At 38.6% G+C, this 14,482-nt stretch overlaps 1 protein-coding gene across 1 annotated transcript in view; it reads left to right on the forward strand.

The window, feature by feature from the left end:
• The window catches only part of C14H8orf34 (chromosome 14 C8orf34 homolog), a 515,144-nt gene that overhangs the window by 203,276 nt on the left and 297,386 nt on the right, over nt 1-14,482 (forward strand). The window contains 1 exon segment of the mRNA XM_064267783.1: nt 8,028-8,200. Within this exon segment, the coding sequence (XP_064123853.1) occupies nt 8,028-8,200 (173 nt within the window).

Genomic DNA, 14,482 nt, shown 5'->3' on the forward strand with positions numbered 1-14,482 from the left:
TTAGCAGGCATAGCACTTAACCACTACACCACCAGGGTTTCCTCAAAGAAAAATATGCCATTCTAATCTATTACAAGTAAATAGACTATATTCAAGAATTTGTAGAGCTATAACATCTTCAAAAATGAAAGTACACTTTGCCTTCATCTTTTCATCAATATTAGAATGGTAGGTATAATCAGAGCTTTGTACTTTAGGAAAAATAAACATAGTAGAGGCTTGTTTTTCTACCTGTAAAATATTCACTTCCTAACTCCTCTGACCCTGTTTGCAGCTCTTTGTATTTACATTGCCCGTCAACTGTTTCTCACTGAATTTCTGCTGCCAGCAGGAGTTAAATATGCTGAATACCAAACCATTTCTCCTTCTCTGTGTGCTCTACTTTCTAACAGCAGTGGCATCATTGTATCTAATTTCTTAGTATGAAACCAAAAAGTTATTTCTGATTCTCTACACTTCTCAACTTTTTTATCATACTCAACCCTATATCCTATTTTTTCTTTTCATTTGCAGTGCCTAAACCCACTCATTTCTGTTGTTGTAATAAGCAATTTCTTTGTCCCAATTCTTGTTATCCACTCTTGAGCAAATACAATAGCAAGGCAATTCTCCAAGCCCAATTCTGCCCTGTTATATAAATACGATTGATAAGATTGGACTAATTATCCAACCTGTTTAAGGTACAACCTGTAAACTAATACTTTATAGGAGGAAAATCTGTATCATCAATTTCCTGTTCTTTTACTCTGTCCATATGTCTTCGTCATCTAAATATGTCTTCGTCATCTAGTGCTGCTATAATAGAAATACCACAAGTCGATGGCTTTAACAAACGGATTTATTCTCTCACAGTGTAATAGTCTAGAAGTCTAAATTCAGGGTGCCAGCTCCAGGGGAAGGCCCTCTCTCTCTCTCTGTTGGTTGTGGGGGATGATCCTTGTCACCACTCTTTCCCCGGATCAAGCTGCCTCTCAGCACAGGAACCCCAGGTCCAAAGGACACACTTTGCTCCTGGTGCTGCTTTCTTGGTGTCATGAGGTCCCTATGTCTCTCTGTTCTCTTTTCTGTTTTGTATCTTAAAAGAGATTGGCTTAAAACACAACCTTATCATTTACAAAGAAAAAAGTCTCAGCACAAAAAAGTAAGTGGAAAAATGAAATTGTCAACAACACACATAAAAAGGCATCAAAATGACAACGCTAAACAAATAAAAAAATTAACTTATCTATAATTACGCTGAATGTAAATGGACTAAATGCACCAATAAAGAGACAGAGAGTCTCAGACTGGATAAAGAAACACGATCCGTCTATATGCTGCCTACAAGAGACACACCTTAGACTTAGAGACACAAACAAACTAAAACTCAAAGGATGGAAAAAATATATCAAGCAAACAATAAGCAAAAAAGAGCAGGAGTAGCAATATTAATTTCTGACAAAATAGACTTTAAAGTTAAATCCACCACAAAGGATAAGGAAGGACACTACATAATGATAAAAGGGACAATTGATCAGGAAGATATAACCATGTTAAATATTTATGCACCCGATGACAGGGCTCCAAGATACATAAAACAAATTTTAACAGAACTGAAAAGTGAGATAGACACCTCCACAATTATAGTAGGAGACTTCAACACACCACTTTTGGAGAAGAACAGGACATTCAGTAAGAAGCTCAATAGAGACACGGAAGACCTAATTACTACAATCAACCAACTTGACCTCATTGACTTGTACAGAACTTTCCACCCAACTGCTGCAAAGTATACTTTTTTTTCTAGCGCACATGGAACATTCTCTAGAATAGACCACATATTAGGTCATAAAACAAACCTTTGCAGAATCCAAAACATCGAAATATTACAAACCATCTTCTCAGACCACAAGGCCATAAAAGTGGAAATCAATAACAGAAAAATTAGGGAAAAGAAATCAAATACTTGGAAACTGAACAATACCCTCCTGAAAAAAGACTGGGTTATAGAAGACATTAAGGAGGGAATAAGGAAATTCATAGAATGCAACGAGAATGAAAAAACTTCCTATCAAAACCTCTGGGACACAGCAAAAGCGGTGCTCAGAGGCCAATTTATATCGATAAATGCACACATACAAAAAGAAGAAAGAGCCAAAATCAGAGAACTGTCCCTACAACTTGAACAAATAGAAAGTGAGCAACAAAAGAATCCATCAGGCACCAGAAGAAAACAAATAATAAAAATTAGAACTGAACTAAATGAATTAGAGAACAGAAAAACCATTGAAAGAATTAACAAAGCCAAAAGCTGGTTCTTTGAAAAAATTAACAAAATTGATAAACCATTGGCCAGACTGACTAAAGAAATACAGGAAACAAATAACCTGAATAAGAAGTGAGATGGGCCACATCACAACAGACCCAACTGAAATTAAAATAATCATATCAGATTATTACGAAAAATTGTACTCTAACAAATTTGCAAACCCAGAAGAAATGGATGAATTCCTGGAAAAACACTACCTACCTAAACTAACACAATCAGAAGTAGAACAACTAAATAGACCCATAACAAAAAAAGAGATTGAAAAGGTAATCAAAAAACTCCCAACAAAAAAAAAGCCCTGGCCCGGATGGCTATACTGCAGAGTTCTACCAAACTTTCAGAGAAGAGTTAACACCACTACTACTAAAGGTATTTCAAAGCATAGAAAATGACGGAATACTACCTAACTCATTCTATGAAGCCACCATCTCCCTGATACCAAAACCAGGTAAAGACATCACAAAAAAGGAAAATTACAGACCTATATCCCTCATGAACATAGATGCAAAAATCCTCAACAAAATTCTAGCCAATAGAATTCAACAACATATCAAAAAAAATAATCCACCATGACCAAGTGGGATTTATACCAGGTACGCAAGGCTGGTTTAATATTAGAAAAACCATTAATGTAATCCACCATATAAATAAAACAAAAGACAAAAACCACATGATCTTATCAGTTGATGCAGAAAAGGCATTTGACAAAGTCCAACACCCATTTATGATAAAAACTCTCACCAAAATAGGAATTGAAGGAAAATTCCTCAACATAATTTTTTATACATAGCCAACAGCCAACATCACTCTAAATGGAGAGAACCTGAAAGCATTTCCCTTAAGAACGGGAACCAGACAAGGATGCCCTTTATCACCGCTCTTATTCAACATTGTGCTAGAGGTCCTAGCCAGAGCGATTAGGCTAGAGAAAGAAATAAAGGGCATCCGGATTGGCAAGGAGGAAGTAAAATTATCTCTATTTGCAGATGACATGATCTTACACACAGAAAACCCTAAGGAATCCTCCAGAAAACACTGAAACTAATAGGAGAGTTTGGCAGAGTCTCAGGTTATAAGATAAACATACAAAAATCACTTGGATTCCTCTACATCAACAAAAAGAACATCGAAGAGGAAATAACCAAATCAATACCATTCACAGTAGCCCCCAAGAAGATAAAATACTTAGGAATAAATCTTACCAAAGATGTAAAAGACAACTACAAAGTACTACTACAAGAAACTAAAAAGGACCTACTTAAGTGGAAAACATACCTTGCTCATGGATAGGAAGACTTAACATAGTAAAAATGTCTATTCTACCAAAAGCCATCTATACATACAATGCACTTCCGATCCAAATGCCAACGTCATTTTTTAATGTGATGGAGAAACAAATCACCAACTTCATATGGAAGGGAAAGAAGCCTCGGATAAGTAAAGCGCTACTGAAAAATAAGAAGAAAGTGGGAGGCCTCACTCTACCTTATTTCAGAACCTATTATACAGCCATAGTAGTCAAAACAGCCTGGTACTGGTACAACAACAGGCACACAGGCACATAGACCAATGGAACAGAATTGAGAACCCAGGTATAAATCCATCCACATATGAGCAGCTGATATTTGACAAAGGCCCAGTGTCAGTTAATTGGGGTAAAGATAGTCTTTTTAACAAATGGTGCTGGCATAACTGGATGTCCATTTGCAAAAAAATGAAACAGGACCCATACCTCACACCATGCACAAAAACTAACTCCAAGTGGATCAAAGACCTAAACATAAAGACTAAAACGATAAAGATCATGGAAGAAAAAATAAGGACAACCCTAGGAGCCCTAATACAAGGCATAAACAGAATACAAAACATTACCAAAAATGACGAAGAGAAACCAGATAACTGGGAGCTCCTAAAAACCCAACACCTATGCTCATCTAAAGACTTCACCAAAAGAGTAAAAAGACCACCTATAGACTGGGAAAGAATTTTTAGCTATGACATCTCCAACCAGTGCCTGATCTCTAAAATCTATATGATTCTGTCAAAACTCAACCACAAAAAGACAAACAACCCAGTCAAGAAGTGGGCAAAAGATATTAACATGCACTTCACTAAAGAAGATATTCAGGCAGCTAACAGATACATGAGAAAATGCTCTCGATCATTAGCCATTAGAGAAATGCAAATGAAAACTACAATGAGATTCCATCTCACTCCAACAAGGCTGGCATTAATCCAAAAAACACAAAATAATAAATGTTGGAGAGGCTGTGGAGAGATTGGAACTCTTATACACTGCTGGTGGGAATGTAAAATGGTACAACCACTTTGGAAATCTATCTGGCGTTATCTTAAACAGTTAGAAATAGAACTACCATACAACCCAGAAATCCCACTCCTTGGAATATACCCTAGAGAAATAAGAGCCTTCACACAAACAGATGTATGCACACCCGTGTTTATTGCAGCTCTGTTTACAATAGCAAAAAGCTGGAAGCAACCAAGGTGTCCATCAACGGATGAATGGATAAATAAATTGTGGTATATTCACACAGTGGAATACTACGCATCGATAAAGAACAGTGACGAATCTGTCAAACATTTCATAACATGGAGGAACCTGGAAGGCATTATGCTGAGTGAAATTAGTCAGAGGCAAAAGGACAAATATTGTGTAAGACCACTAGTATAAGATCTTGAGAAATAGTATAAACTGAGAAGAACACATACTTTTGTGGTTATGAGGTGGGGAGGGAGGAAGGGTGGGAGAGGGTTTTTTATTGATTAGTTAGTAGATAAGAACTACTTTAGGTGAAGAGAAGGACAATACTCACTACATGGAAGGGCAGCTCAACTGGACTGGGCCAGAAGCAAAGAAGTTTCCAGGATAAACTGAATGCTTCAAAGGTCAGCGGAGCAAGGGTGGGGGTTTGGGGACCATGGTTTAAGGGGACTTCTAAGTCAATTGGCAAAATAATTCTATTATGAAAACATTCTGCATCCCACTTTGAACTGTGGCATCTGGGGTCTTAAATGCTAACAAGCAGCCATCTAAGATGCATCAATTGGTCTCAACCCATCTGGATCAAAGGAGAATGAAGAACACCAAGGTCACACGGTAACTATGAGCCCAAGAGACAGAAAAGGGCCACATGAACCGGAGACTTACATCATCCTGAGACCAGAAGAAATAGTTGGTGCCCGGCCACATTCGATGACTGCCCTGACAGGGAGCACAACAGAGAACCCCTGAGGGAGCAGGAGATCAGTGGGATGCAGACCCCAAATTCTCACAAAAAGACCATACTTAATGGTCTGACTGAGACTAGAGGAATCCTGACGGTCATGGTCCCCAAACCTTCTGTTGTTCCAGGACAGGAACCATTCCCGAAGACAACTCATCAGACATGAAAGGGACTGGACAGTGGGTAGGAGAGAGGTGCTGACGAAGAGTGAGCTACTTGTATCAGGTAGACACTTGAGACTGTGTTGGCATCTCCTGTCTGGAGGGGGGATGGGAGGATAGAGAGAGTTGGAAGCTGGCAAAATTGTCACGAAAGGAGAGACTGAAAGGGCTGACTCATTAGGGGGAGAGCAAGTGGGAGTATGGAGTAAGGTGTATATAAACTTATATGTGACAGTCTGACTTGATTTGTAAACGTTCACTTGAAGCTCACTAAAAGTTAAAAAAAAAAAAACAAAAAACCCACAACCTTGTAGATTGAGTCCTGCCTCATTAACATAACTGCTGCTAATCCCACCTCATTAACATCATAGATACAGGATTTACCACAGGAAAGTCCCATCAGATGACAAAATGGTAGACAATCACAAAATACTGGGAATCATGGCCCAGCCAAGTTGACAGATATTTTTGGGGGACACAGTTCAATCCATAACGCCATATTAACATCCAGTTGTCTGTTAACCCCCATCTTGCCCATTGAAGCAATTACGTTTACCATTTTTTCAGACGTATTACACAGATGAAGTGATTTGAATACAATCTGCTTCCTGAAATACTTGTGTTTGACTTTACCGCAACTAATAAAAACGGAGTACATTCACTTTCTGTGCACAGAATGTTATGGTTTAACTGAGTTACCTCCTAATTAATTTCATACAATAGGTCCTGTTATTCCCATCATGGCTATTTTACGGTTGAAGACGATGAAATTCGGAGAAAAAGTAACATTTCAAAGCCACACAGGCTGCAACTGATTGAAGCTGTGTGTTTATAAATTTGTTGATTCTGCAACTCTCGCTTCCCTAATCCAGTTTTAAAAGTAAATACGGATTTAAAATTTAACAATATTGTTCTTAATGTTAATCCTTGTATTTCAGGTAATGCAGACTTTTGGCAGATGCGTATGCCTATTCGGTTATTTTAAAACAGTAATTTAATTGCGCGACTTCACAGCTGAATGCCCTTGTGCTACCTTGATTTCCTGACTCTTGGAACATACACACGGGAGGAGTTCCGATTAGCTGCTAAGTCATACGAACACTGTTAAACCTTTATTGGCTGCATTTTTATTGCTTGGATAAATACTCTTCAAATAAGTTCTAAATTATATTTCACTATTTGTATGGTAATTGTAAATTATCTATTTTGTGGTATTGCATGTATATCGTGTGTTGTATTTGATTGTTTTTGTGACTTGTAAAAGACTCATAAGACAAGGTTTGAGTTTTTAAGGAATTGTTCAAGACCCTTATAATATTAAAAATTATAATTAATTTGAGCAGTGCCTGTGTTGCTCAGATCAAGAAGTTTTAAAAAATATGTTTTTTTCTCATTATAATACAAGTACATGTTTATCATAGACTTTTTAAAAATAGAGAAATGCAAAAAGAAATAAAAATTACCTGTAGTCCTCCCATCCAGATAAAACCACTATTAAAATTATAATTTTGTACACCATTGTTTCCCCAGCTTATCAAGCAGTACCTGGCTTACAGTAGGTCCTAATAATATTGGAAAATGAGGAAGTGAATGAATAAGTGAAGGAATGGCATATATACACCCATATGAATTTTTTAAACAAAAATTGGATTATACTACTGATACTGCTTTTTTTAACCTACACTTTTTCCACTTACCAAAATATCCTTAGCAATTATATGCATTCAGTATTCTCGTACAATATTATTTAAATAACTGCATCGTATCCAAGCCTGTGAAAAAAGATTACTTTCAAATAACTTGAATTAGCACATCATACCTGCCATTGCTGTTGTCCTGCTTCAGACCTCCTAGTGGATTCCTAAAAGTCCAAAATGCTTTTGAACTGGGGACAATGTACGTTGCCAGTCCTGTGTCCCCTTGCTCCTGACTCCTGGTCCCACTCTAGACTCGTACTGAGAAATCATTTTCCATTTCTGGTCAACGCCAAGCTCCTTCCCTGTAGGGGCTGTGCAGTGCTCACTGTGCCACAGGTGCTCTTCCTGCTCCTCTTCATGCACACATTCAGCCTGAAGATCCAAATCAGATTTCACTCCTGGTTCCTCTCCTAGTGACCTTTAGTAATTAACGTAAATTACTCAGAGTAAGTCATCTGGTAGAGATTGAGAGAACTTTAGTTTTAAGTCGATTCAGAAAGAAAAGGGGAAGCATGTGGATTCGATCAAGCAGCCAAAACTCCAGACAAGATTATTTCCCTGGTATCCTGTTAACAGGAATAAACACTACAACAACACATTCTTTTTTCCTCTTCAGGAAACATTGGCTTTTAATTCATCTCTTCTGCGACCCCGTGTGATTGGAGAATGGATTGGTCGAGAAGAAAATGATGCCGATCCATTAGCTGCGGAAATGCTGCAGCCCCCAATTCCAAGAAGTAAGAATGAACAGTGGGAAAGTGAAGACAGCAGCTCTAGCCCTGCAGGAAGGTGAGATGAGATGTCTTCTAAGATTCTGAATATGGCCAGTAATTAAAAAGTGAAGGCAAAATAAGTCCAAGTGCATGATTTTGATGTAATAACTCTTAGTAATTTCATATGGCGAATCTTGTTGGGTTCCACAGAGGATAAAAATTAATTTTTTTTTTTGTTGAAATGACAGTGTTAGACTTGCTGGTGGGTTTCGGTTTAGATTTTTTCTTCACATTTAACTAAATAAAGAAATAATTTGAAGGAGATAAGCTGTTGATCAAGAACTGCTATAATATTTGACAGGGTGTGAGTGGAGTCAAGAATTTGGGAAGAAGGAATTCTGATTTGCCAGAGAGGGGTAGTTAGGCAATAAGGAGAAGAAAACTCTTAAAAGCATAATAGAATATACAAGGCAGAGTTAACGTGAAATGTAATCAGAGAAATACTGGTTTAGAACTATTTACATCTGGAGTTGGAAATTATGATTGAATATAATTACTAACTATTTCTTGGCTTAATTTTTGAAACTATTATGACTTGTGAATTTGAAAGTCCATTTTCTCTCATTTTACTCAGATCTGTCATGCTCAGAATGGTGAGGGAGATTTACCTTAATTGTCAGCAAGCTGGTAGAGGTGGGGATAACGTTGCAACGTCCTGATCATGTTTATTAGAAAAAGTATATTCAGAATAACTTTTTTTTTTTTTTGTAATACCAACCAAGTGGATGAAAAGCAAAATAAAAATGAAAACTTCTACAAGGAAGTTGGAGGTGTGGCTTTTATGAGTTTGTGATAGCTGATTTAAATACATACTCATAAATTGAAATGTGACAGAGCTAAAAAACTTTTTGTGACTGCTATTAGCTGACCATGACAGAAGAATTTTTCTTATGCATAGCATAGCAACAGTAATTTGATATTTTTTATGTTAAATTTAGCAGCTGGCAACCAGTAACTATTCTTTCTCAAGGAGAAAATTGTATTTTCTACAATGTAATAGCTTTCAGGGGTTCTTTGCTTTGACTTATCACTTGGCTGGAGGGAGGGGAAATTCAGAATACTCATTAATGTGCTTCAGGCATAGAGAAGATTGATTCTATTTGAGAAATAACTTTTAAGTTATTTAAATAGTTGAGGTGCCCTGTATAAGGGGAAGAAAAGCATTTTTAAAAACCCATTTACCTTCTTTTGTGAAATGCCAGATCCATTTCAGCTGTCAATGAGGGCAATTTTATTTTTAATACCAGACTTATGAAACCCACTAGACCTTTAACTTTATTCACTGGTAGATATTTAGTTCTTAAATATAAAATAGAGAATGTCAACTTTCATTTTGCTTTCATTTAGTCATAATAATAACCAGAACTATTTATTGAAAATGTTAGTGTGTCAATTTTCCTCCTAGTTTTTGTAAGTTTGATTGTCCAATAAAGAGAAATGTTTTCTGCAATCCTGGTTGAGCCCTTTACCCAGAAAACTCAGTCCATGAAGATCTCCCTCTAATATTTGCTTTGAAAAGTTCTTTTAAGTTTCACTTTCCTCTATGTTATGAGTCGAGGTGTTATGCTGTGAAATGAAGAAAGTGGTGAAATCCTGCCTGGATGCCCCATTTGAATAGAAGAATACATGCATATTTGAATTAAACTTAAAGAGTGATGATAAACTTTGGGTTAGTATCATTTTTCTCCCATCTCCTATGACAGAACTGGATTTCTTGCCCCAAATTTATACCAGGGACTCACACAGAATTTGATTTGGATGAATAGGAAAGGATTGGGGAGAGAAATTTTTTAATGACCATAGAGTCATATTAGCTCTTGCTTTTAAATAATAATGCTTTTGTACTATAATTAAGTAGTCTTAAGTTTTTTTTAAGCATTAGTTGACTGTCTTAGTCATCTAGTACTGCCGTAACAGAAATACCACAAGTGGATGGCTTTAAGAAAGAGAAATTTATTTCCTCATGGTAAAGTAGGCTAGAAGTCCAAATTCAAGGCGTCAGCTCCAGGGGAAGGCTTTCTCTTTCTGTCAACTCTGGAAGAAGGTCCTTGTCCTCAATCTTCCCCTGGTCGAGAGCTTCTCAGGCGCAAGGACCCTGTGTCCAAAGGATGCACTCTGCTCTTGGTACTGCTTTCTTGGTGGTATATAGTATATAGTCCCCAACTGTCTGTCTGCTTCCTTTTCCTTTTATCTTGAGAGATAAAAGGTGGTGCAGGCCACATCTGTTTACACTGGATCGGGGAAGTGACCTGAGTAAGGGTGGTGTTACAATTCCACCCTAATTCTTTTAACCACAGGCAGAGATTATGATTTATAACACATAGGAAAATCACAAAGTGGAGGACAAGCACACAGTACTGGGAATCATGGCCTGACCACAAGTTGACACACACATTTTTGGGAGGACATAATTCAATCCATGACCTTCCACTCTTTGGGCCCCCAAAAATCACATCCTTGTAACATGCAAAATACATTCATCCCATCATATCATAGCAGAAGTCTTAACTCCAAGTCCAAAAGCCAAAAATTCCTCTTTATCTGGGAAACCTAGAATACAAGTTATCTGGTTCCAAAGGTGTAGTGGCAGAACAGGCACAAGCTAGGCATTTCCATTTAAAAATGGGAGAAACTGGAGAGAAAGAAGAGATAACAGGCAGCAAGCAAATCAGTAGAACACATTTTATTAGCCCTCAAGACTTTGAAAATAATCCTCTGTTCTCTAGAGCATTTACACAATAGCTCTGCCCTCCATACTCTAGATGTTGGTCACACTCTCCACATTCTGAGTGGAGGCCCTTCGGCCTTGGGCTTCAGCTCCACTTTCCAGGCCCACTGGGACAGCAACTCTGCTCCCTCAGCTTTAGGCACATCATTCTCCTAGTCCATCTGAGTGGCAACACCACTCTTAGAAACACCAGAGACCATGGCTCCACCCTTTGAAACCCCAGAGGTCCTGGCCATACCTTCTGAGACTGAGACAGCTCAGCTTCTTGTGTTCCTTGTCTTTTCAGCTTCTGCTTCCTGGTTTTTTGGTCTCTTGGCTCTTCAGGCCTCACGCCCACATCTGCTTTGCTGGGGCAAGTATTCCAAAGCTCTGTCGCTCTACTGGGAGGTGCCTGGATGCACCCTACTCCATCAGGAAGCCTGCTGCACACAGGCACTCAGCTCTCTGGCTCTGTGGGTCAGCAAGCCTACCTCCACCAATAAGTGCCCAGAGGCACTCCACTCTGCCAGGAAGCCTCTTGCACACAGGCACTCAGGTCACTTGCTCCATAGGTCGGCTCCAGTGCCATCTTGCACTGGTCTCCTGGCTCTGCTGCTGCTGGTTCTCTGCTATTGCTGCTTCTCTGTGGCTGCAGGTTCTCTGCTGCTCTGGTCCTCTGTGGCTGTCACAACTCTATCCATTCACAGTTTCAAAACTGCTTCCACATTTTAAGCATCTGTTAGAGCAGCACCCCACTCCTGGTACCAAATGTCTTAGGTGGGTTCTCTAGAGAAGAAAAACCAGTAAAGCATATAAATATATACAGAGAGATTTATATCAGTGAAACAGCTCACACGATTTAGGGGTTGGAAAGTCCCAAGTCCTTGGATCAGGATAGAGGCCTTTCCCAATTCACGGAGCCACAGAAGCTGGCAGATGAGCAGGTCAGAGAGTAGGTCTCCTGCTCACAGGCTGTGATGGTTGAGAAATCCCGGAGGTTGGCAGGCAAGACCACAAGGTTTCTCCTGAGTCACATAGCTCCAGGCGCTGGCAAACCCAAGATAGGCAGGTCGGGGAGCAGGACTCTTGCTCACAGGCCGTGAAGATTGGCAAATCCCAAGATGGAAAGGTAGGCTGCTAGCTCAAGTCCCAAGAACCACAGGTCAGACAGGAGACAGCTACTAGATCCAGAACAAGCCAACAACCTTTGCAAGGCAAGCAGAAAGGAAGTAGGCAGTGGAAGGTGGAGAGATGAAGGCTGAGGAGGCAGTGAGCTGCCACAGGCCCCACCCCCACCTGTACCACTCAGCAGATTCCATCATGGGTGTGATCACGTATCAGATTTTGACAGAGAAGTGATCACGACATTATACAACTGCCAAAACACTGAGAATCATGGCCCAGCCAAACTGACACATAATCTTAACTGTCACTCTGACTAAATTATATTCTGGACTCCTGAGAGAAGAGTCAAGCATGACTTCTATTTTTCTTTATAAAAATTTTATTGAGTTTTTGGTGAAAGTTTACACAGCAAATTAAGTTCCCGTTTAACAGTTTCTATACATATTGTTCAGTGATATTGGTTTCATTTTCCACATTGTGTCAGCATTTTCCATATTTCCATTCTGGTTGTTCCTCTTCCATTAATGCAGCTACCTGCTCCCCCTGACCTTCTCATCTCATCTATAAAAAAAAAAAAATAGAGTAAATGTTGGCCGTTTGGTCTTATATAGAGGATGACAATTTTTTTTTCTTTTTGAAGGAGCACAGGACTCATGGGTGATATTGTTTATTTTATGAGCCAGTCTGTTATTTAGCTGAAAGGTGACTTCCGAGAATAGTTTCAGTTCAGAGTTTAAAGTATCTCAGACTGGTAGTCTCAGGGGTCCCTCTAGTCTCTACTGGTTCAGTAAGTTTGGATTTTTTTTTTTTTTTGGTTGTTGTTGTTGAGACAGAGTTTTGTTCTATAATTTTCTCACCTTCTCTCTGGGACCATCTATGCCATCCCTGGTCAGAACGCTCTGTAATTGTAGCCAGGCACCATCTAGTTCTGATCTCTGGATAGATGAGGCCGTGGTTCATGTAGGAAATTAGTCCTGTAGACTATATTCTTCTTTGAGCCTTTGTTTTCCTTCTTTCTCTTTTGTTCCAGATGAGTAGAGACCGATATTTGTATCTTAGAAGACTGCTCACAGCTTTTAAGATCCCAGACACTACTTACATACTAGAATGTAGAACATAAACGTTATAGCCTTTATTATGCCAATTGACTGAGTTGTTCCCGGAGGCTATGGTCCTGAGCCTTCAAACTCAGTAAACTAATCCTGAGATGTGTTTGGTTATGTCTGGGATGTAGCCATGACTGTGTCCCCTTCATGCTTTATTTTATACACGAATACATGGGGAGCACAAACATGTATATATCTATGCTTACAGATATGCCTGTATATGCATATGTATGTACATTCGTATACCTTGCTACACACATATATGCAAATATACCTACCTGTGTAACCACTGCTGTATTTTTGGTTTGTTGGTGCTGTTGTTGCCAAATTGTGTATATGATAGCATTTACTAATAAAGTCCCTTAATCTTGTATATTTCTTATTGTCATCATTTACCTTGGTTAAGTTGTACACACTTTACACCCGTTTGGTATTGCCGTTCCCATCACCAAAAATATCAAGCATCTACTATCCAGGATTGATTCCCCCTCCTTCCCTCTCCCACTCCTGGTAGCCACCAAAGAATGTTGATTTTTGTATGTATACCTATTTTTGTCTTTCTGTAGAAGGGATATCATACAATATTTGTCCTTTTGTGCTTGACTTGTTTCATTCAGCATAATAATGTCCTCCAGAGTCATTCATGCTATAAGATGTTTTGCAGACTCATCATTATTCTTTATAGATGCTTAGTATTCCGTTGTATGTATGTAGCACAATTTGTTTATCCATTCATTGGTCATTAAGTATTTAGGTTGTTTCCATCTTTTTTCCTATTATGAATAATGCTGCAATGAACATAGCTGTGTATATGTCTACTCACATCACTGCTGCCAGATCTTTAGGGTATATACCTAGGAGTGGGATGGCTGTATCTCTATTTGGAGCTTTTTGAGAAAGCACCATACTGTTTTCCATAATGGTTGTACCATTTTAAAGTCCCACCGGCAGTGGATAAGAGTTCTAGTCTTCCCCCATCCTTGCCAGCATTTGTTGTTTTCTTTTTTCAAATGAGTGCCATTTTTGCAGGAGTGAGATGGTATCTCATTGTAGTTTTGATTTGTATCTCTCTAATAGCTAATGATAGCTAATGATCACGAGCATCTTTTCATGTATTTGTCAGCCAACCTGAATGTCCTCTTTTTTAATTCAGTTGTCGATGTTTTCTATATATTTTAGAGATTAGACCTTTGTCAAATATGTTGCTGCCAAATTTTTTCCTGATCTGTAGGTTCTCTTTTTACTTTATCCATAGAAGTCTTTTGATGAGCATAAATATTTGATTTTTAGGAGATCCCACTTACATAATTTGTCTTCAGTTGCTTCTGCATTTGAAGTAGTGTTTGGTATTCTATTACTG

The sequence above is a fragment of the Loxodonta africana genome, chromosome 14 (genome assembly GCF_030014295.1).
Source record: "Loxodonta africana isolate mLoxAfr1 chromosome 14, mLoxAfr1.hap2, whole genome shotgun sequence".
Lineage (NCBI taxonomy): Eukaryota > Metazoa > Chordata > Mammalia > Proboscidea > Elephantidae > Loxodonta > Loxodonta africana.